This window comes from Mirounga leonina, unplaced genomic scaffold (genome assembly GCF_011800145.1).
Source record: "Mirounga leonina isolate KUSES-001 unplaced genomic scaffold, KU_Mleo_1.0 Mir_127, whole genome shotgun sequence".
In the NCBI taxonomy this organism is placed as follows: Eukaryota; Metazoa; Chordata; class Mammalia; order Carnivora; family Phocidae; genus Mirounga; species Mirounga leonina.
This window is the reverse complement of record NW_023270316.1, coordinates 14,749,523-14,772,848: the sequence shown is the minus strand read 5'-3', so window position 1 is coordinate 14,772,848 and position 23,326 is coordinate 14,749,523. Positions and strand designations below refer to the sequence as shown.

The 23,326-nt window shown below is 38.9% G+C and overlaps 1 protein-coding gene across 3 annotated transcripts in view; it reads right to left on the bottom strand.

The window, feature by feature from the left end:
* UGGT2 (UDP-glucose glycoprotein glucosyltransferase 2) overlaps nucleotides 1-23,326 on the bottom strand; it is a 177,980-nt gene that overhangs the window by 7,953 nt on the left and 146,701 nt on the right. For all 3 annotated transcript variants that reach the window (XM_035003168.1, XM_035003169.1, XM_035003170.1), the window contains 8 exons: nucleotides 20,565-20,650; nucleotides 18,671-18,769; nucleotides 16,827-16,911; nucleotides 13,398-13,580; nucleotides 11,217-11,377; nucleotides 10,468-10,582; nucleotides 6,030-6,146; nucleotides 1,527-1,653 (listed from right to left, as the gene is read on the bottom strand). In XM_035003168.1, coding sequence (XP_034859059.1) covers nucleotides 1,527-1,653; nucleotides 6,030-6,146; nucleotides 10,468-10,582; nucleotides 11,217-11,377; nucleotides 13,398-13,580; nucleotides 16,827-16,911; nucleotides 18,671-18,769; nucleotides 20,565-20,650 — 973 coding nt within the window. The remainder of the gene's footprint in view (nucleotides 1-1,526; nucleotides 1,654-6,029; nucleotides 6,147-10,467; nucleotides 10,583-11,216; nucleotides 11,378-13,397; nucleotides 13,581-16,826; nucleotides 16,912-18,670; nucleotides 18,770-20,564; nucleotides 20,651-23,326) is intronic.

Sequence of the window (23,326 nt, the reverse complement as noted above, 5' to 3'; positions counted from 1 at the left end):
TTCATCTCATGTTCTGTGCATTAAAAATTTTTGAGGTAATTATGTAAAATTTCATTTTTCTCTTCCTTTTACTTTCTTCCTTTTCTCCCCCTTCTCTGTCTTATCTCTTTCCCTTCAAAACAGTTATATCACACCACTTACAGAATCTTCTTCTGCACTGAAATGGTGTCTTAATTATTTATTAATTAAAAATACATGAGTGTGTTTTATTTTTTAAAAAAGATTTTATTTCTTTTTTGACACAGAGAGACAGCGAGAGAGGGAACACAAGCAGGGGGAGCAGCAGAGGGAGAAGCAGGCTTTCTGCCAAGCAGAGAGCCCGATGCGGGGCTAGATCCCAGGACCCTGGGATCATGACCTGAGCTGAACGCAGATGCTTAAGGACTGAGCCACCCAGGTGCTCCCGTGAGTGTTTTAAATACTGAACTTCTCAGAAAATAACCACACTAGTTTTGTTAAGGAATACAGAAAGTCAAGATAAAACACAATTTCATGCTTATGTGAGAAATAACATTTTTATGTTTATATTTAACATTTGAACTTCTTGAAAAAAATAAAGCTGAGGAAATTAAGAATTTTATTCTGAACCACTGGAAAGAATTATTGTTAAGGATTAATATAACCTGTGAAAGTCTCTAACACGGACTAGAGCTCAGTGCTATTTTTAAAAAAGAGTAAAGAAAAACAGAGAACTAGGCACTGATGAGGAAAGAATTACGAGGCAATCAAGAAGTTTATATCAGCTTTAAAGGCATATTCAACGCTTATTTGTTGAAGGTTTATGCTGAGTGATGAAATGCTCAGGTAACCACAGTTTAATCTTGGAAATGGAAGTACATCGAAACTGAGTCATGCTCCAGCCCTAAGGCTGCGAGAATCAGGAACACATGGGAAATCCCTATGCTGTAGGAGATTCGTTTAGGAGACAGGAGGTAATATTTCTAGTTACTATGTAAGTCTTTTACTAAATCTCAGGGCTTGGATTTTTACCTTTTGGGAAATTTGATATAATCTTAAAGACAAACATTTTTTTTTTTTTTACACTGTGTCAGGAGGCTAATGCCACAGCACCCGGATCTGTGGTGACATGAACTGAAGTTCTATCCATGGGGGAAGAGATTCTCTATCCATGTTTTTTTTTTTTTTTTTTAAAGGTTTATTTATTTATTTATTTGACAGAGAGAGAGAGATAGCGAGAGCAGGAACACAAACAAGCAGGGGGAGTGGGAGAGGGAGAAGCAGGCTTCCTGCCGAGCAAGGAGCCCGATGTGGGACTCGATCCCAGGACCCTGGGATCATGACCTGAGCCGAAGGCAGACGCTTAACGACTGAGCCACCCAGGCGCCCCTCTATCCGTTTTTAATTTGTGAGCTTAGTCCATACAAAAAGGAAATCCTTAATAATTATGTCACAAATTTCTTAAAGAAATTCTGATCTAATTTACATTTAATAAATTCGCCAAGAAATGAGTTTGTAATCTATTATAATCTCAGTTAATGCAACACCACCCCAGAATGATGACTTACTTGCATTTTTCTTCTTGTTCTCAAGATGATCTAACAGTTGTCGTATCTCAGTGTCATACTCCACCCATTCTGGGACAATCCTCGCAGCAGCTTTTAGCTTGGGTTCTTTTGTTTTGGGATTATTGCACTGAAAGTTTAAATAAAGTTTTGTTAATGAAAAACTATTATCCTTGTATGTTAATTATACTTCAGTTAAGGAAAGAAGGAAGGGAGGGAGGCAGGGAGGGAAGAGGGAAGGAAGGACTGACTGACCATTGTTCAGAAAACATAAAGGAAATGCTTGAGGACATTACTATGTCACTAGAGCAAACAAAACACATTTTGTAAAAAGCTGAGTCCTAAATACTAAATATTTAAAGTACTACAATTAGTTTAATAGGGAAAGGATCAAGTGAAATGACAAATCATTATGTAAGCAAAAAGTGTTTAATGCAAACACCTCAATCAGAAATTTAAACAAAAATTAATTAAAAACATTCTGATGCTTAAAAAGGAGTTTGTCAAACAATTCTGCAAACTGTTTTGACAAAAGATCTAATTACATGACCATTTGTAAAAGAACATAGGAGACTACATTAATAAATATTTTTTTTTAAAGATTTTTATTTATTGAGAGAGAGAGAGAATGATAGAGAGAGAGCAGGAGAGGCTGGAGGGTCAGAGGGAGAAGCAGACTCCCTGCTGAGCAGGGAGCCTGATGTGGGACTCGATCCTGGGACTCCAGGATCATGACCTGAGCCAAAGGCAGTTGCTTAACCAACTGAGCCACCCAGGCACCCAATAAATATTTTCTTATCTTTTCTTTGGACTAAAGTCTGGTTTATATGCTTTATGTTTTCCACAGACAAAAGTATTTGTTAGCCTTTAGAAACTCCTTGAGTTTCTTTAGCAAAAACATTCATTCCCCTTCTTATGCCTCTGTTCTAATTAGCAACTGTGATGCTATTAAAAATCAGTTAACTGGAAAAAAAATCAGTTAACTGGAACTCATTTGTCAAAATATTGATAGATGTGAAATTCAGAGTAGTTTATCAATCTCATGTCTAAAAATATTAACTAGTCTATCTGACAGACACAGTGGGAAACCAGTGGATTCAGATCCTCAGTCATGGTTCCAACTCCACTCTTTCTAGTAGTGCGATCCATACATTCACCTATATGTGTGTCCATGTGTGTTATATGTGTTATGTGTGTGTGTGTGGGGGGGGGTCTAGTGCTTCATCATAGAGGAGGGAGATAATCTCCAGGGTTCCAGTGACACGGGATCCATTTAAACTACTCAATGAGCAATTGGTCCTACTGTGGAGTTCCTTGGGAAATTAAGGGTTAAAAGGCAAAACGTATCATAGGAGAAGGATCTGATTCTGGATGTAGGGGATAGTACAGCTGACAAAGGTCTGCTAATGGGCTGCATGGGAGTTGTGAGGAGAGAGGTCACAGGTGCCCCCAGAGTGTCTGGCTGAAGCCATGTGAAGAATGGAGATGCCACTGGCTGAGACATGAAGGACAGTGCAAGGAGCACAAACGTCCCCAAGCTCCACAAGCCTCGCCTTGCTCTCTACAAGGCATTCACAGAGGATGCATCTTGAAGCTCACGCTCTGTGACATTTTCTTATAGTTGCCACAGCTTGCTTTCTCCTTAATTCCTTGTGGGAAAGCTATTGGTTATAAGCCATGAACCTGCTGTCTTGATCCTTTCCTCACCAAATATTTTCAGTTCATTCCATTATGGACTTTTTCGATAGTAATATATTCCTGAAGTAAGTGGGAAAAGAGGATTTTCTTTGCAGAAATTAACCTTACAGACAATATGTTCTATAAAGTGAAGATAATGGAAACATTTTCTTTCATTTTGTGTCAGAAACTGTTAAAAATACTATGTTTTCCTTATTTTTTTGTGCTATAATTTTTTCCCCCTCTAATCTCTATCAGTGGTACTTAAACAGGGCTATTATGCCCCTCAAGGGAGCTCTGACAAGGTCTGGACACATTTTGGGTGTCACGGCTCAGGGTGGGGTGGGGTGGGGTGATACTGCCATCTAGTGGGTAAGGCCAGGGATGCTGCTAAACATGCTACAAAGCGCAGGACGGTCCCCACAATTACGGATTATACGGTCCTAAATGTAAATAATGCCCAGGTTGAGAAACCTGATTATTGAAATGGAGCTGAGACAGTATCATGACATTCATAAATGCTCTCCTTCTCACCTTCAATACCATTAATCATGCTTTCTCCTCTTCATTAGGCCATTTCCTTGGGATTTTTCTGCACTCCCTTAACTTTTTCTCCAAGAAGCTGGCCCAAATTAGCATGTTCTCTCATTTTGAAGTGTTTCTGTGGAGGGATGGCTAGCTGTCCACCAAAATTTATGCCACCTTTTCTCTATGTAGACCCATCCCTAGGAAGTAGCCCATCTGGGAATGCCATTTCTCAGCTCTTTTGACATCTAGATGTGGCCACACAACCAATTCCCACCCAAGGGGCCACAGCTTTTAGGAGTCAGGAAGCATTCCTCACACTTCTTACTTCCCCTCCAGATCAACACTTCACAACAGAAATATGTAGAAACTACATATGTCATCTTAAATTTTCTAGTAGCCACATATAAAAAGAACAGGTGAAATAAATTTTAATACTGTATTTTATTTAACCAAATATGTCCAAATTATCAGTCAATATGTAATAAATATAAAAGTTAGTAATATGAGATATTTTTACCTTCTTATTATTGTACCGAGTCTTCAAAATCTGGTATCTTATACTTTACAGCACATCTCAGTTCAGACTAGCAACATTTTAAGTGCTGAATGGACACATGTGGCAAGTGGCCACCATCCTGGACAGATCAGCTCCAGATGGATACAGATGATGACAGGACCTCAGAGGATGAAGTAGCCCCCAGGTAGATGGAGGCTGGTCCCTGAGTCATGATGGACAGGGAAGCTACTCACTGACAGAATACTCACTTAGATCTGTATTCAGGTGAGTGAGAAACCACTGAAATTTGGGGTTTGTCACAGTTAGCTCATGCTAACTATCTCTAAGTATTATAAGTATTAGAGATCCCAAGGAGATCTTCCATCCCTAATGTATGAGTCACAACCTTTTATGTCCCAGCACAACTTTAACAATCTCTTAGGAGTTTCGTTATGTTCTTGACCTCTCTTTAGAACATTCCCTTGCTTTCTTCTTACAAATGCCATCTTACTTGTTTCTGCTACATTCTATCACCTTTGACTGAAACCTAACATACTGGCATGCTACTTTTTTTCTATACATTTCTATACATACCTAGAAAAATGTCTATTTTATTGTCCTGTCTTATTTTGTTCAAAACTGTATGAATGCTAATATTTTGACAGCTTATTTTTTACTGAAGATCTTGTAAATAATTATTTAAAACTTAAATTAGCACAAAAAACAAGATGGTCAGAAAAAGAATGACAACATCTCATAACTACCAAAGACAATAAAGTATTGGAATGTGACTTTGAGACAGCTGGAAAATAAATTAGTTTGAACTATTTCACGTTTAGGAGACTTACACTGTGTAGCATAATTAATCTACTTAAAATTAAAATGAAAAAAAAAATTTCTCACAAGGAAGAAAAACAGACATATATAGGATAATTTAGTAGAGACAGAATTATTTCGGTTGTCTTCATTTGGGGAAAATACTGGCAGGAGAACCAAACTGGTTATATATTAAGATAACAGTTAATCCATGAACACTTCAGGCAGCTCCTGGCCTTTCTTTCAGAAGCCCCTGAAAAGTGCTGAAAAGAGTAATGCGGCAAGCCCGAGATCGGATCCTTCGAAAGGCCTGCTTGCAAGGATGGCCCCTGGCTGGCGTCTGGGCACTTGGGTTTCAGCAGTGTTCCCACCATCCCTGGTAAGACTGGCTCACAGTGCCTAAACCCTGCCAACCCCGTGGTTTATGCTGAACCTGCTTTCCTTTTGATTGTTGGGAATTTTCAGTGTTTTTACGTATTAAGTGTCTGGTCAATGCGACAGGCAGGGGGAGTGCTTGTGCGAGCAGCCCCCCTGTAGGAATCCTGGGCCCTGGGTTCCTAACCAGCTGCCCTGGGACACAGCACCTCACCAGTGTTGTGGAATTCCCCACAGCTTACGGGGTTAAGCTGCTCTTGTGTGACTGCACAGGGAGAGGGCTCCTGGAAGCTTGCACCTGGCTCGCTCTGCACTTTGCCCCATACACCTCTTCCCTCTGTGGACATGGATTTGTACCCCCTGGAATAAAGCACAGCCATGAGCAGGACGATATTCTGAGTCCTGGGAGTCCTCTTAATGATTCCTCAAAGCTGGGGGTGGTCCTGGAGGCCCCTGACACAGCCCTGTACTTGGCCGACCTAAGTAAACAGAATGGTACTAACAGACGAAGCAGCCGGGTGCCACAGGGGTGCCATTCTGTCTATAAAAGAGAAACGATTCTACTGGAACACGTTCACACCTGCCTGCATGCAGAGGACAGCGCACACACTCACCAGATCAATGGTTTTGGCTCTCTGTTTGGAGTCATCATCACACCACGTTTCACACCACAACCAGTCTTGAGGAAGAGACTTAATGGCGACTTGGTAAATCATATTATTGGGAAGATCCTATGGAAACAAGTGATTTAAACAAGGAGGTACAGAAATTAGAGGGAACAAGGTCAATTAGATTAAAAACAGGTTCAAAAAAAACATTCGCAGATCTAAGGTACCGATTTGTAGGCTATTAAATCCTTAATATGACCCAATCATCTTGTGTCACGATGAACCCATGCACTAGAACTACACCCACAGCTGTCCTGGACGTCACCCCGGGTGTCAGGATGCAGCGGGAAGCCCAGACACCCACCACCCCACAGGCCCCCAAATGGACAGGCTCCCTGCCTCCGCCTGCCCCAAAGCAGCGCAGCTGGGCACCCGCACTGGGCCTGCCCTTGCCAATGCTGTCAGAAACCGCCACGCCCTCCCGATTCGGCGGTGACCCTTCATTTCCCTGTTAGGAAACAACGTTCCAGGGATTCTCACATCCCTTCATGCTCCGAGCTTTCTAAGCAAAGACTGCTGGCACCTGGGTTAAAGAAAGTTTCTAAGGCAGATGAGCCTCGTAAGTGGCAAAAGAGCTCGGCGTGCTGCCTGTAAGCACGTGCATGACCGAGCCCAGTCAAGTCTTCGGAGGAGATGGCCATCCCTGGGTCCACAATGATTCCAGCCTCGTGAGAGACTGTGGAGCAGAACACCAGCTACGTCAGGCCCAGATTCCTGGCCCACCGAAACTGTGTTATTGCAAGCGGTTATGTTTTCAGGTAAGCCGTTAGGGAGTGATAGATAATGAATATAGGGTTGTTGCAGAATTTGGATTTTCCAAATAAAGCTGCGTACAACTATTCATGCACAAGTCTTTGTATAGACATATGCTTTTATTTCCCTTGAAGTAGAATGACTGGTCATAGGGTAGGTGTAAATTCAAATTCATAAGAAACTGCCAACTGTTTTCCAAAACGGCTACAGCATTTTACCTGCTTGTCAGCAGTGTATGTGAGTTCTAGCTGCTCTGCATCCTTGTCAACACTTAGTGTGGTCAGTCTTTTTAATATCAACCATTCTAATAGTGTGTGGAACAGTTCATTGTAGTTTTAATTCTCATTTCCCTAATGACTAATGATCTTCAGCATCTCTCCATGGACTTATTGCCACTTGGTCATCATCTTTGGTGAAGGGTCTGTTAAAATCTGATTTTTTAAAATGAGATTGTTTTCTTATTAATGAGTTTTTTTTTTTTTAAGATTTTATTTATTTATTCGACAGAGAGAGACACAGCGAGAGAGGGAACACAAGCAGGGAGAGTGGGAGAGGGAGAAGCAGGCTTCTCGCCTAGCAGGGAGCCCGATGCGGGGCTCGATCCCAGGACCCTGGGATCATGACCTGAGCTGAAGGCAGATGCCCAATGATTGAGCCACACAGGCACCCCTTATTAATAAGTTTTAAGAGGTCTTTTATATATTTGTCAATTATTTTCTTATGTGAATCACACTTTTAACGGGTCTAAAAACATCTGCATAAACAAAGGCCACAGAGACTTATTTTCTCCTATCTTCTAAAAGTTTTATAGTTTTACATTATGTCTTTAAGATCTATGATGTGTTTTGAGTTAGTTTTTCCACGTGGCATGTGTTATGGATGGCAGTGTTTGTCTTGAATTAGACGTGGATGTCTAATTCTTCCAGCGCCATTTGTTTAGAAGGCTGTCCTTTCTCCACTGCACTGCCTTCACACCTCTGTCAAAAGTCAACTGTTGACATGTGTGGGTTATTTCTGGAATCTCTATTCCTATTTATGGATTAGAATTATCTATTTTTACACCAAACATTAGCTTTATAGCAAGTCTTGAAATCAGGCAAAATAAGTCTTCAAACTCTGTTCTTCTTCAAGCTATTTTGGCTATTTCGGGTCTACTGCATTTCTATATGAACGTAATTTTAAAAATGCTATTAGAAATAATACTGTCTTTTTAGTTTCAATCTCCAACTGTTGCTAGTAAATAGAAATACAGAATTGATTTTCATATATTGATCTTATATCTGCAGTATTACTAAATATAATTATTGACTCCATATAACTTTTTAGTAGATTATAGAGGATTGTCTACATAGATGATTCTGTCTGAAAAAAAGTTACTTATTCCTTGCCAATCCAATGCCTTTTATTCTTCTTGCCTTGCTGTACTATCTAGTACCTCTACTACAGACTGAATAGAAATGATGAGTAGATATCTTTTCTTTGTTCCTGATCTTAAGGGGAGAGTATTCAGTATTTCACCATTAAGTATGTTAGCTACAGGTTTTTCATAGGTGTCTTTTTTTAAAAGATTTTATTTATTTGAGAGAGAGAGAGAGAGAAACAGTGAGCACAATAGGGGGAAAAAGCAGAGGGAGAGGGAGAAAGAATCTGAAGCAGACTCTGCACTGAGCATGGAGCCTGATGTGGGGCTTAATCCCACGTCCGCGAGATCATGACCTGAGCCAAAACCAAGAGTTAGATGTTCAACCGAAGTCACCCAGGTGCCCCTCATAGGTGTCCTTTATCAGGCTGAGGAAGTTCCCTTCTTGTCCTAGTTTGCTGAGAGTTTTTATTAGGAATGGATATTGGAATATATCAAATGCTCTTTTGTATTAAGCTGATCATATGGTTTTTCTATTTTTTGGTTTGTTGATATAGTGAATTACACTGACTGGTATTCTTTTTTTTTTTTTTTTAAAGATTTTTATTTATTTATTTGAGACAGAGAGAATGAGAGAGAGGAGGGTCAGAGGGAGAAGCAGACTCCCCGCCGAGCAGGGAGCCCGATGTGGGACTCGATCCCGGGACTCCAGGATCATGACCTGAGCCGAAGGCAGTCGCTTAACCAACTGAGCCATCCAGGCGCCCTACACTGACTGGTATTCTAAAATGGAATGAACCCAGGGATAAAGTCCATTTAGTTATGATACAGGGTCTCTTTTATATATTGCTGGATTTGGTTTCCTGAGATTTTTATTAAGGATTTTTACATCTGTTCATGTAGGATGTCAGTCTGTAATTTTCCTTTCTTGTAATGTCTTTGTATGGTCTTAAAGTCAAGGGAGTGTTAGCTTTGCAGAATGAGTAGAATTGGTATTTTTTCTTTAATGTTTGGTAGAATTCACTAATGAAGGTATCTGGGCATGGAGATTTAAACTAAACTCAGTTTCCTCAACTGACATAGGACTATTCAGACTATTTCATTTTGAGTGCATTTTGGTAGGTTGTGTCTTTTAAGTTGCTGACTAGATTAGACTCTTTCTAACTAACTAGGAACCATAGATTCTTCTGAATTGAAATATACAGATGTTCTGTGTATGGGTTTGCCTTTCCTGCTCACAGAGACTTAGCACCATTATCCAAGGGCTTACAGAGCTATCCCACTGAGAGAGGATTCCATTTAATATTGCAGTAGACCAACAGACCTACTTGATAGCAAGGAAAGGAAGCCTGGCAGGGGGCACATGACCAAGAGATCCCAAGGTCCCATCTCATACTACATCACCCAGAAGCTGCTGGCCTGACAAAGCAATAGAATGATTTTTGGAGACAATACCCTGCAAGAGTGGGGTGCAGCATTATATTCTAAATCACCAACCATTATATGGTGCTGTGTTACCACATGGAAAAATGACATGGGTCCAGGGAGCAAAGAAGTGATCCTGCTTATCCTCACTCCCAGTGACCCTCTTGGGGAAGCTGTGTTTGTTATCCCCATAATTCTGGGAGATCTGGGTCATATCATTAGGTTAAGTAACTCTAGAAATTAGTTGGATATTGAGAAAAAAGGTGTTTATCTATTAGGTAAAACAAAATGTAAGGCAGTAGCCATTTGGGACGCAGGACGAAGGGAGTTTGTCTTAAAGATCGGAGACAGAGGGTGCCTGGGTGGCTCAGTTGGTTAAGCGACTGCCTTCGGCTCAGGTCATGATCCTGGAGTCCTGGAATCGAGTCCCGCATCGGGCTCCCGGCTTGGTGGGGAGCCTGCTTCTCCCTCTTACCCTATCCCCTCTCATGCTGTTTCTCTTTCTCTCTCTCAAATAAATAAATAAATAAAATCTTTAAAAAAAAAAAAGATCGGAGACAGAGACATATTTAACTGATGATGGAAGTGAGTAAGAAAAAGGTACGGTAAGTGAGCCAGGGCATGTGGTGGGATGAAGAGGCCTAAGGATGGAAAAGTGAAGGTAAAATATGATTAGTTTTGAAAATGTTGAGCTGAAAGTGAAAAATTGTATGTAAGTCAAGACAGATGAGATATCTAATACAAAACTGTACCAAGGGGAGAAAGAGGCTGAAAATGTCAGATTTTGAAGTCTACAGGAAGGGAACTGGAGCAGTCTGGATCCATGTCTATGAACATTCTACCTACCTGATCGAGGTTTGAAAGGCTGTTTGGATCTTGACTGAGAGCTTGGTACTGGCCCCGGAGCCTGTCTCCTGCTGCAATTCTCCTGAACTTCTTGAGATCCACCACATACAAGGCGCTGCAAAAGTGAAGAGTCTGTGGTGGCCCATGTTGTTCACGTACTTTTACTCTCCCCCAGTGACGGTCCACAGTAATGGGACTGACTTTAGATCTCCCTGGGTCTAATAATGATGAATCCTTTCATAAATTTTCTCCCCATGTCCACACTGTTTCCGAGGGGTCTGAAGTTTGTTATAATACTGTTAGGATCCATACCCTCGTAGAGTCACCTCAAGTTTTTCCAAGATACCATGAAAGTCATGGCTCTACAAAACAACAGTTTTGAAGACAGTATGCTCATTGTGCTATGTAACAAACCAGTTTATTCTGTAGTGGTGAGGAGCCTCTCACTTGAGTCCTATTACTTGGGTTTAACTGCCGGCTCAGCTATGCACTAACAGTGTAAGCCTGGGAAAGTCACATGAATGCTGCATGCTGTGGTTTCCACATCTGTTAAATGGTATCCGGATAACGGTATCTCAGAAGGCTGTCATAGGGATTTTATGAGTTAATACATGTGAAGTCTTGTAAGAGTGACTGTCATGCCATAAACACTAACTGGTTGCCATTACTGTCTGATTTCTAAGAAAACTGAATATTGTGATCCAGTAAGTTATTTAGTTACTAAAAAGTAAGAATATAAATTTTCTTACCTGATATGGTATTTCCTTCTTAAAAGATGTGATGCCCAGTATCCTTTTTTCCAGAAACGATATCCATCCATTTCAGTGCGGCTATCACAAAATGGAGTATACCCATAAGGTGCTCCACCCAGATCGAAATCTCGGAGTTCTTTTAGGTCATGTCTCACAATCTAAATAATTAAAATAGTTTCTCTGATGAAGACTATAAAATAATATAATATTATGTTGTTATAATATAATAAGTCCTTTTTATGTGAATCTCAAATCATCACCTGATTGTAGAAATAAAGAGAATTGTGTTTTTCTCACAGCTCTTTCAAGTGGTAGTGAGTTTACTAAGTTCCTTTTTCTCTTGTTCTTACAGGTGAAAAGAAACCAGGGTGCCTGGGTGGCTCAGGTGGCTAAGCGTCTGCCTTCAGCCCAGGTCATGATCCTGGAGTCCCAGGATAGAGCCCCAAGTTGGGCTCCCTGCTCAGCGGGGAGTCTGCTTCTCTCTCTGCCCCTCCCCCTGCTTGGGCTCTCTCTCTCTCTCTCACTCAAATAAAATAAAATCTTTAAAAAAAAAAATGAAAATAAACCTAAAATGTATATGCCTAGTCTATACAACAGTGGTCTTACTCATTAATAAGAATAGTTTGTTATGTCATTTTATTTTTTTTTAAAGATTTTATTTGACAGAGAGTATTTGACAGAGAGAGCATGAGTGGGGCAGGGGCAGAAAGGGAGAGGGACAAGCAGATTCCCTGCGAAGTGCAGAGACCGACACAGAGCTTGATCCCAGGATCCTGAGATCATGACCTGAGCTGAAGTCAGAGCCACCCAGGGGCCCCTTGTTACACCACTTTAATCAAGATAGTTTAAACAAAATGTATTTTGGGAAGAGATGAAATATTTCACAAGTACATCAATCTTAGTTTATCAAGATATAGATTAATAATTCAAAATCATTTTATGATAAATCTCTATTATTGTAATATTGGCAAATATTAGTCTGAATGATAAAAACCTCTTGGTTACCCTCAATGGCTTTAACGAAATAACAGTAAGTTCCTTTTTTTTTTTTTTTTTTAAGATTTTATTTATTTAAGAGAGAGAGCAAGCACAAGCAGGGGAAGGGGCAGAGGGGGAGGAAAAGAATCCCAAGCAGATTCCATGCTGAGCCTGATGCAGGGCTCGATCCCATGACCCTGAGACCATGACCTGAGCTGAAACCAAGAGTTGGATGCTCAACCAACTGCACCACCCAGGAGCATTTTTTAACAGATTCAGGCCTGCTGGAAAATATCACTATGTAAGTTGGGGGAAGATAGGAGAAATATATTTTATGTTAGATGGTATGTTTGGAAGTGCCTAGTTCATTACCTACATTTGCCTGTTTTCTTAGTTTTTAATTATAATGTTTCATATTTATCACTTTGAAAAATACTACAAAAATACTAAAAGTTTACAATGTAAGTAAATCCTAATATAGGATTTGAAAAATATACTTTTTGCCCTAAATAGAAATTGTACTAACTTGTACACTTAATTTATATAATGTTACTATTTACATTTTACTGTTCTTAAAAATTCTGCGTATTTTTCAAATATTTTTTCCCATTAATGATTACAAAGGCATGCAAGGAAGGGAAGGGGAAAAGTCATAATTTTTGGATATATAAATTTTGAAAGCTGAGTACTATAATGGCTTTTAGGGGCCAAATTTGGGACTTTTTTCCCCCTTAAGTGGTAGAATGAGGAGGATTTGGCTAGTGCCCACGAATACCGTGGGAGGTTCAGAAGGAAAGGAGAGATGTCTGTAATCGTTAATTTTTTCAGCAAGAAGAAATAGCTCATTTTAAATAAGTAGCTCATATTCATAGGAACTCAGACTACTTTTATTGTGACTAGTATCAGTACTTATTTTTTAATTACCAAAATTAAAAAACTACTATTTCAGAGAGAAAACTGCAATGTCCTAAATAGTAAATGGTACTTCTTGCGATACATTTGATTTTCCCCTGGAATTCTGACAGTTTTGTTTTGTTTTGTTTTGTTTTAAAGATGCTTTCCTTATGTATGTTGTATATTTTTATGTAGCATGGCAACAAAGATAATAATGAACACCAGCAATATAAACTGAGCCCTACACTCAAACAGAAGTGCAGAAAAAGTTTAAGTACTACTAAAAACAACAGTTAATCTTATTACCTGGTCAGCATCAACAAAAATGATTTTGTCCACCGCTAGAGGAAAAAGGACATCGAGGAAAAGAATTTTGTAACCCCAAATGATCCTCTGTTTTTCAGTCTGCTGATGAAGCCAGCTGGGCCATCTATACTGCACTAGTTCATACTGGAATCCATACTCCTCAGCCATGGGAGGAATGACTTCCTAAAAACATACACATACACACAAATCAAAGAATATGTTCAAGGAAGAGGAAGTAGTTTTTGTTTTAGAGAAAAAAATCAACATTTTAAAAAGCAGAGTTTACTATAAATTGTTACAAATGACTTGGTAAAATGCCTAAACTACTTCTACAACTTATACCTACTAATGAGGAATATGGAAATGCTGACAAATATAAAAATACAAGTATACATGAAACTATATAATCCACTGACATTAAAAAATAGGTACACCATTTTGAATAGCAAGTTTATTAAGTAAAAAAAATGTTCCCCTAGTTTTTACTACCAGTGTTTGAATTGAGAAAGCCTGACTATACAAGGAGAAGCGTCTGGATCTTGGAACACCGATGCGTCACACAGTTTGTGTGTATGTCAACATGCTGGCTCCTCAGACAGACACAACAGGAAGAGGGAGTGCAAAAACCCATAAAATGAGTTGTAAAGTGATAAGTTAGGTTTTCTACATGAGTTTCATGTTTGAGATTTATGACCTATTTAATTCAAGAATTAAAAATACAGGGTAGTCATTATGGTTCTGGATGTTTGGTATTTGGTGCATAGTCTTACAGACTTAGAGTATCTTATTCTGTTTAAAGCAGAGCAGTTAATGAAATGCACTGTTGGCTAAGTTTGGTTCACGAGCCCCAAACTGAGAGGGAGAGTGGTAAAGGTGGGGGTGGGGAGGGAGATGGGTTAGCAAACAGAGAATTCGCTTTTTCCTTCTCAGTTCTCATTTGTAGCTTGTTGCTGGTTATACACCTAGTTTAATTTTCTTCCTGCTTTTGTAAGAACAGTATAGATTTAAATTACGTTCCTTAGTGTAAGCACTGGTTTTATCTGTGAATTGAAATGCTGCAATTATGGCTAGAATGGTTGCTGATAATCATTGTTTTGATTTCAAAACTAAAAAATATATATATATATATTAGGAGAAAGTAGAAAAGCTCTCTAATCAGCAAATATGCATTAATATTTTCACTGAGCATGCACTAGGTGCTAGGCACTATTTTAGGGCCTAGGGATACAGAAGTGAACAAAACAGATATAAATCATGGCCTTCATAAGGCTTACATTTTAGAGGTGGTAGGTAGAAAATAAATGAAAGAGTAAGTCATCTATAGAACATAGTGCTAGGGGAAAAGTAAAAGGGAGGAAAGCAGAGTGAAAAATCAGAAGGGACTGTAATTTCAGATTGTGCGGTCAGAAAAGGATTATTCCCTAAGTAGGTATAATTCATCAAAGATTTGAAGGAAGAGAGAGAGATGTTTTGAAAACTGGAAGGAAAGGATCTAGGGTACTAGTAATTTCTGTATAGGACTGCTGGTTACATAGGTGTTTTAACTTTGTAAAAATTCATCAAAGCTGCACACTTATGATTTGTACACATTGTACTTCACTGAAAGATTTCAAAAAGATAAACATTTTGCGGGAAAGGAACGAAATTCCCAAAAGAAAAAAAATATTATTTCAGATATGCTATTACTTTTGGCCACATGGTAGAACAAGAACTTTATGCAGGCACAGCATGTATTTCTACTGAATGGTATCACTGCCTGCTAAGAGAATCTTCAGATTGTACTAGCTCAGTTTATGTAGAATTAATCCCAGCATGCAGTGTTTGCCTAGTAGGATAACATCAAAAATTTGGTAACAAACTAGTATGACTTCTTGTTTGTATTTATAGGTTCTTTTTCGGTTGTCTTCTGCTAAATGAGCATGCGAGGTGGCGCTCTTGGTGGAGGTGGCGGGAGAGGATGTGACATAGGGTTAAGCACCTGGGCTTTGAGGACAGGATGCTTGGGATCAGATCTCAGCTATGTTCCTAATTAGCTGTTTGATCTCAGGCCTGGGCTTTAAAGGACAAATCTTGTTCAAAGAAAGGTTGGGCCCTTTGCCCTGCACTCCTGGGAGGTAACTCTACCCTTGCCCTGTCCTGCCTTGGGCCACACCAAATAGTCTATGCTAACAATGCGACTTAACAGCTGGGACTCTGAGCCACAAGGTATCAGCTCAACCTCTGGGGGGCTGTAGGCGAAGGTCAGCCACGTGGCAGTCAGGTGGGTCTATGTGGCCAACCCCCAGTAAAAAGTCTGGACACCAAAGTCTGAGTGAGCTTCCCTAACTGGCAACCCTCCACGTATATTGTTACATTTACTGGGAGAAATAAGCTCTGTCTGCCAACTCCACTGGGACAGGCCAGCTGGAAGCTCTTGGTCCAGTCTCCCCTGAACCCTGCCCTATGCACATGCATCTCTTTGCCTTGCTCATTTTAATCTGTATTGTTTTGCTGTAATAAACTGTAACTGGGAGTATAATGGCTATCTTAGTTCTGTGAGTCCTTCTAGTTAGTCTCTGAACCTAAGGGTGGGCTTGGATACCTCCCAGCTGTATAGGCCGGTTATGTAATTTCTGAGTCTTGGTTTTCTGGGAATAGAACTTTATAAAGAGCAACTAAATAATGTAGGTAAAGCACTTAGCAATGTGCTGGCAATAGGAATAAAAACATGGCTGGCTAGTCTTATTTCTGCTTTTACCACTGGTTTTGGATTAGAAAAAGAAAACTCCTTTGAACTGCTACTGAATGAGACCCTAACTTACATGAAATTTGATGAATCTGTCATGAGAATAGGGAGACATATGGTACACCTTGTGGCAGGAGTGTGAGGCTGAGTAAAGGGTAATAGTGGTTGACCATCTGAAAACTCCCAAGATAAAATGCCTCATTTTAAATGTAGTACCCAAACCATCAGCACAGCAATCACCGTGCTGCACAAAGATAAAAGATCCTTTTTATTCTCAGGATTATCAAACTATTTCCTATGGTACAGTGTTCATATTCTCCAGATACTACTGTTCCAGCCTATCTTTGTAAAATTATGACAGAACCTAATTCTTTTTATTGACAATCTGTGCATATCTTTCATTGCCAAATTTTATTTAATTATTTAATTATATTCATTTCATATCATGAAATAGCACTAATCTTTCTGATTTTGAGCTTAGTTTAAAATAAACCATCTCTTTCTGTCCTTTTAAACACTTCTTTAAATAAAAACAGCATAGAATTTTTCTTTAGATAAAAGAATAGTGAATATCGAAGTTTTAAAAATTGATTAAAAATAGTAATTTAAAAAGACTCATTCTGAAATTATGTGAACTTACAATGATATAAAGAATTTACTATTCAAACATTGAACCATTCTATAATAAAGATTAATGTACTTACTTTAAATGTTGGTGAGAGATAATTTTTTAGAAACCAGAATTTCACGGGTGTTTTGGTGTTACGTAAAACAGAAAGCATCATAATTCTGTATAAAGGAACGTTAAACCCAGTGAGTTAACAATAGGAGTTCACCCTGCTTTTTCTAAGGCTTTTAATTATTATATATATATAATTACTTAAAGATATTCACTATGAATTGTGGAGAAATAGACTGAAGGACCTTCACAAATTATGGTTCCTCATCAAGTATGTAATGTGTAAGGATATATACATACAAACATACACACACATACCATGCAGAATAAACGGATTGCTTTTCATTTTTTCCAATTGACTCTGAAATAGTCTTGTTTAGTTGAACTACACTCCAATCTCCATTCTTTTACTATGTCATTAATATCAGGTGTACAAAACTCCAAGAGCTGAATAACCTGTATTAGTAAATTCACTGGACAGGTCACTTGTCTTGCTATGCTAGATCTCTGACTAGAGAAGATACAGATGTATCTAAATTTCCATGTTAAAATATCAACACATTTTCAAGTATTTTTGAGGGATTCTCTGATATCCTTCTATATACAAAGTTAAAAAAATAGCCCTTTGTAGTTTGGAATTAAGCTTTTCTCCTCTTATCCCACCCATGTTTTCTATAAAATAAGGAATTTCCTCACCAGAAAAGGGAAATTTACTATATATACTTTTCCTCACTTATAACATATGTTCATTTCCTAGCCATACAGAACAGCAGCATTCTAATCAAACTCATGAAATGTCACTGTATTTCATTTTTTTTTTTTTAATGTTTTTTTTATTTTTTTTTTAAATTCATGAGAGTCAGAGAGAGAGAGAGAGAGGCAGAGGCAGCGGAAGAGGGAGAAGCAGGCTCCCGCCTAGCAGGGAGCCCGACGCAGGACTCGATCCCAGGATCCCGGGATCATGACCTGAGCCGAAGGCAGACGCTTAACCATCTGAGCCACCCAGGCGCCCGTATGTCATTTTATTTTTTAAAAAAGATTTTATTTATTTGAGAGAGAGAGAGAGATAGCAAGAGAGAGCGTAAGTGGGGAGGAGAGGGAGAAGCAGGCTCCCCATGAGTGGGGAGCCTGAAATGGGGCTCAATCATGACCTGAGCTGAAGGCAGATGCTGAACCAACTGAGCCACCCAGGCGCCCCTCACTGTGTTTTAAAAATATACTGCTTGGTGTACTGGGGTAGCCCAGTCGGTTAAGCATCCAGCTCTTGATTACAGTGCAGGTCATGATTTTCGGGTCATGGGATCAAGCCCCGCATTGCAGCCTGGAGCCTGCTTGAGATTCTCTCTTTCCCTCTCACTCTACCTCTCCCCCTGCTCACGCTAAGTGAATAAAATCTTTAAAAAAAAAAAAAAATATATATATATATATATATATATTGCTCTTATATTTTTAGGTAATCTCAGGGTCACGAGATCAAGCCCCACATCTGGCTCCATGCTCAGTGGGGAGTCTGCTTGAGATTCTCTCCCTCTCCCTCTGCTCCTCCCCCGACCTGCTCATGCACGCTCGCTCTCTCGCTCTCTCTCTCAATCTTTAAAAAAGAAAGAAAAAAGCAAGGTGCAGAACAACATAAATTTTGTTACTACTTAAGTAAAAGAAGTTAAAAATGAAGAAAATATAGTTGCTTATTTACATGTATCTTTGGCAAGATATGAAAATAATAATACTAGTTTCCTGTTGGAAGGAGACTGGGTAATAAGAAAACAGGTGGACTTTTTCACTGTACATTCTTTTATTCTTCTGAACTTTTGAAATTCCTTTTGAACCATGTATTACTTTTCAAAGCATTAGATAAAAATATATACCTACCTTAAAAAGCGTTCATATAAATGGCCAGAAGCAACTGAAAATATGTTTAGAACATCTGCTTCCTTTTTGTCTTTTTCTTTATGCAAACTTCTTGTGAAACTTGGAATAAGAAAGTAGTGATTGAGAGTTTCTTAATATGGATTTACAAACTGTACATACCTAAATACTAAATTTAATATGCAATAAAATTAGGGAAGCCTCTCAAAATAAGCCCCATCTCATATACAAAAGTGACTGAATCTTTTATTTGGGGTATTCATAATGTAAAATTGTTTTTCTTCCTAGGTAAAAATTTTATTCAATTAAAATTTTCATTTTTATATGCACAGATATTTAGAATGACTAAAATTTGGAACAAAATAAACTTATAATCACTACAGATATATTTTGCCAAATAGGAATTGTATGACAGCATTTTTCAAATCTTTTCTTATTGTAATTTCCCAGATAAGAAAAACACAGTTGATACTCTGAGCTGATAAAACTTAGGATAAAAAAGTGAAAGCATTATATTATACACAATACTCATGTGACCGGAGGAGTTACTGTCCCAAATGCACACCTTCTCCTTTTCTAACACAGCAGTATCTGCTTCTGGTACCTTCTGTAGACTTAGTGGCTGTGCTGTTGTTTGATGGTCATCTGTATTCATTCTTGTCTCCACCCTCTGGTTTTAATGGAAGCTAATGGACAATACCCTTTAAAATGCCCACATTCTGCTTCATTATCCTCCCAAACATACCTACTCTCCAAATGATCTCAAAATGAAGGGGCTTGAGCCCTTCTCAATCAGTAACAGTTCAATGTACATAAAGGAATAGGAACACCATTCTTATCAAACAAGAAGTCAACTACAGAAAGAGGCCTAAACTGGGCACAATCCTAAATGATGGGAGTGCTTCTGATTGGCAAAATAAAATCTGCCTAGGTTGTTGAATCTATTTCTTACCCTTGATAAAAATGATCATTGGTTCTCCATCATAAGTCACGTGAAGCTTAGATCTCTGAAACGGACTTTCAAAGTTCTCTACCATGTGGATCTACAGCACACAGCTTTTGTTTTTGCTCACCTAACATCCTTTATATGTCTAGTAACAATAACCTAGTATTCCTCCTCCACTTTCATTCTGTGAGGTCTAGTGGGACAGGCCCTCTCACTGGCTCTGGAGGTAGGCATATGACCCAAGCACGGTCAGAATTACAGTGACCCCCATTTGGGACAAATAGCTAACAAGTGGACCAATGAGTCAGCCTGGGACTTTATGGAAAGAACCAATCTCTTCCCACTGGAGATGGCAAACTTTTTCTTCTAAAACTTTATCTGAAAATGAAGGAGGCACAGAGAATAGAACTAAGACATGGAGGAATAATTTCTAGACCACATCACCTGAATGCCCAAAGCCAGCTCTACTCCTGGACTCTCCACATGCGAGCCAATATAGTCCTGTTTTGATTAACTAATATAGGCCCCAACCTAATTTATAGATTCCCTATTATATTCAATGTCCCAGTGTCTCAGCTAAGCTGGGCTACTTTCTGTTCCTATGAACATACTCAATCTTTTTGACTTCATAACTTCGCTCCATCTCCAACTTCTGAGATCCTGTCCCTCCTTCAGAGTACATCTTAACCATATCCTTCTCTACGGAATCTTTCTGGAGGTTCCTCCTCACTAGAAACAGCCTTTTGCTCCCAGGGTTCACAGAGCACCTTACTCTCAGCTGTCTTACAGTTCTAGTTTCCTATCCTGTTTTAGTAATATTTATGTACCGATCTCATCCCACAAGAGGAGAGGATCTGTGCTTTACTTAGATGTTTACAATCTGCAGGCCTGCCACATACTAGATTCCTGATGGATCTATCGTTATAGGTTAAAACATTCACTAGTAATTACCTTTTAATGGAATCCCATATTCCTTTTTTCTTTTCTTCCTTATCAGTAAGGATATCCTCCTTAATTTTGTCTGGCTTTTTTTGCACCTAGATAGCATGGTAAAGGAAAGTCTTAGAACTGTGCAGCTTTAAATATTATGCCACGTGGTTAGAAAGTGAAACACACAGGGCAAGGTGACCCCTGTAAATCTAAGACAGGTGCAATGACAGAGCCAGGGAAGTACGTAACAGACACAATCTGGTTTCAATCATCAGGTCAACCTCTTGCTGGTAGTTCTTTTGGTGGTTACCTCCATACTACTAAATAATGTGCTTATACTTGTAATTACTGATTTATCAACTTCAGACATTATCTACTAGCATATCTAGAACCACAGGGTTTAGACCTTTTTCATTCTCTGTGATGACAGAGGAGTAGCTCACTTATATCACTCTTCCTCTCTTTGGAAGTTTTGGCAGTAATATCATTATCATTAGTTCCACTGAGTGTCTTTGTAGCTTCAAATACATAAATATATATTTTTTTGCTCCAACAACTTCAAGTTTCTCTTGTATACTCTGTAAGATAAGGATACTAATATTTCTACCTTTTCCCTCCACCTCCTGCCTTACATTAGTTCAACTTTTACTTTAGCATTGTAAATACAGATAATATCTACATTTATTTTGGTAAAACCTAATTATAACTTCAGCACTTTGCTATGTTTATTCTACAACTTGAAAGTCAGTAGACAGTGCTTATTGTGACAATGTAAATATTATTCACTGAAGAGTCTGCAAGGCCACCAGCACTGGATTACCTCTGTGTAGTGACAGTAACGTGACCACTGTGCCTCTCATGAGAGACTCTCGGTATTTCAAATGGATTCTGCTTTCTCACATTCCTTCAATAGACAAACACTTTTCCTTAGAATTTTATTGCATTTATTTTTTCTTGTGGTGAGATAAATTTCTTCTTTACCATACATCTAATATTTTCCAGTTTATTATTCATGGTCATTGTATGGAATTCCTGTCTTCTTGCAGATATTTTTCTTGGAGCTCAACAATTAACTGCCTATTTCTTTCAAGGCTTTCTTTGTGTTGGTTTTCAGATTAATTCACAGTTTCTCAAAATACCTATCTTCCTCTTTCTTGGTCTTCATCCTCATTGTGCTTGCAAACACCTTCAAGAAGGGGTGTGAAAATAATTTTTCTCCATCTTCACTCTTCAGAAAATAACTTTGTCTTTGTGTTTAAGAATTTGGCTAAAGAATCCTAGCTTCAAAATAATTCTCAGAACACTAAAGGCTTTGTTTTGCTGTCTTGTAACATCCATCTTGAAAATGAAAAGTCCGATGCTAATGCTGGTGTCATTCTATGGCTGTGACCTGCTTTTCCTCCTTGATACTTATTAGGATCTCATGGGGGCCATTTTTTACTCATGCTAATCTGTGGACCCTTTTGACTGAATATTTTTCTCTTATCTGTGAAATATCTTCCCTCCTCCATTTTCTGTTCTTTCAATGTGGGAATTCCTATTCATGGGCTGCTGGGGTTGATGGGCTGATCCTTAACGTTGTCTTTTCTGCTCCTTTTTTTCTATGTAATTGTGAGAGATGGACAGTGAGGAGATAAAACTATGTTATTAAAATCAACTGAAAGACCTAGGTGGTTGGGCTGCAGAAGGTCTGACTCAGGTAGGGCATGATTTTTACCCTCAAAGATTTGGTGGCTATGGTCAAAGAGTTCAAACTGCTCTGTACTACAGACCAACAAGCCAAATTAGAGCCAATACACAGAGTGAAAAAATTCAGCTCAAGAGAACTTAAGTAGCTTTTCAATGGTCAAAATAGCTCAAAGATGGATATGTTCTTTCCTGCGCCCAGCCCGGCAGAAATGGTGTTTCTCTCCTGTTTACAGGACTATCTGGAATACTGTTCCTACAGGGCTTGGACCTTAGTATCTTAAGTAGCTGGTCTGGATTTCATGGGGTTTTTCATCTGAAATGGCCAGAAAGAAATGTATTCAAGGAGAGACTATGTTACTATTGAGAAAGAAAATCAAGGTCAATACAGGAGAAAGAGAATCAAGATAAATGTGAAGCAACATGTATAACTGATCACAGGATAAAGGTGATTAGGAACAGGTTATGATGTGGGATGCAAGGTAAAATTTGGTGATACAGTAGTTTAGAATCCGGGCAATACGTAAGGTGTGAGCTTTGGTGGCCTATTGTTATTGGATCTTAGAAATTACAACCACATAGTATTTCTTAGTTGTACGTGGAAATTAATTTCTACTTTACTGCATTGTAGATAGAGAATGTACTCTGTACGATTTCATTCTTCTGAAATGTACTGAAACTTGCTTTCAACTAAATGTAAAGCTAATTTTTATCAACATTTCCTGTGTATTTTGAAAGACTGCTCATTTGGTGATACTGGGTGTTGTGTTCTATATGTGTCTAGGTCAGAATTTCTAATCTGTTCACATCTTCTCTATCTCTTGATTTTTTGGTCAGCTTGTTATATCAAGTACTGAGAGACAGGTATTAAAAATATCCCAGGAGCGCCTGGGTGGCTCAGTCAGTTAAATGTCTGACTCTTGATTTCAGCTCAGGTCATGATCTCAGAGATTGAGCCCTGCATCAGGCTCCACGCTCAGTGGGGAGTCTGCTTGAGATTCTCTCCCTCTGCCCCTCCCCCCACCGTTGCATGTGTGCTCCCTCTCAAAAAAATTTTTAAAAATATCCCAGCATGATAGAAAATTTTAAATTTCTCT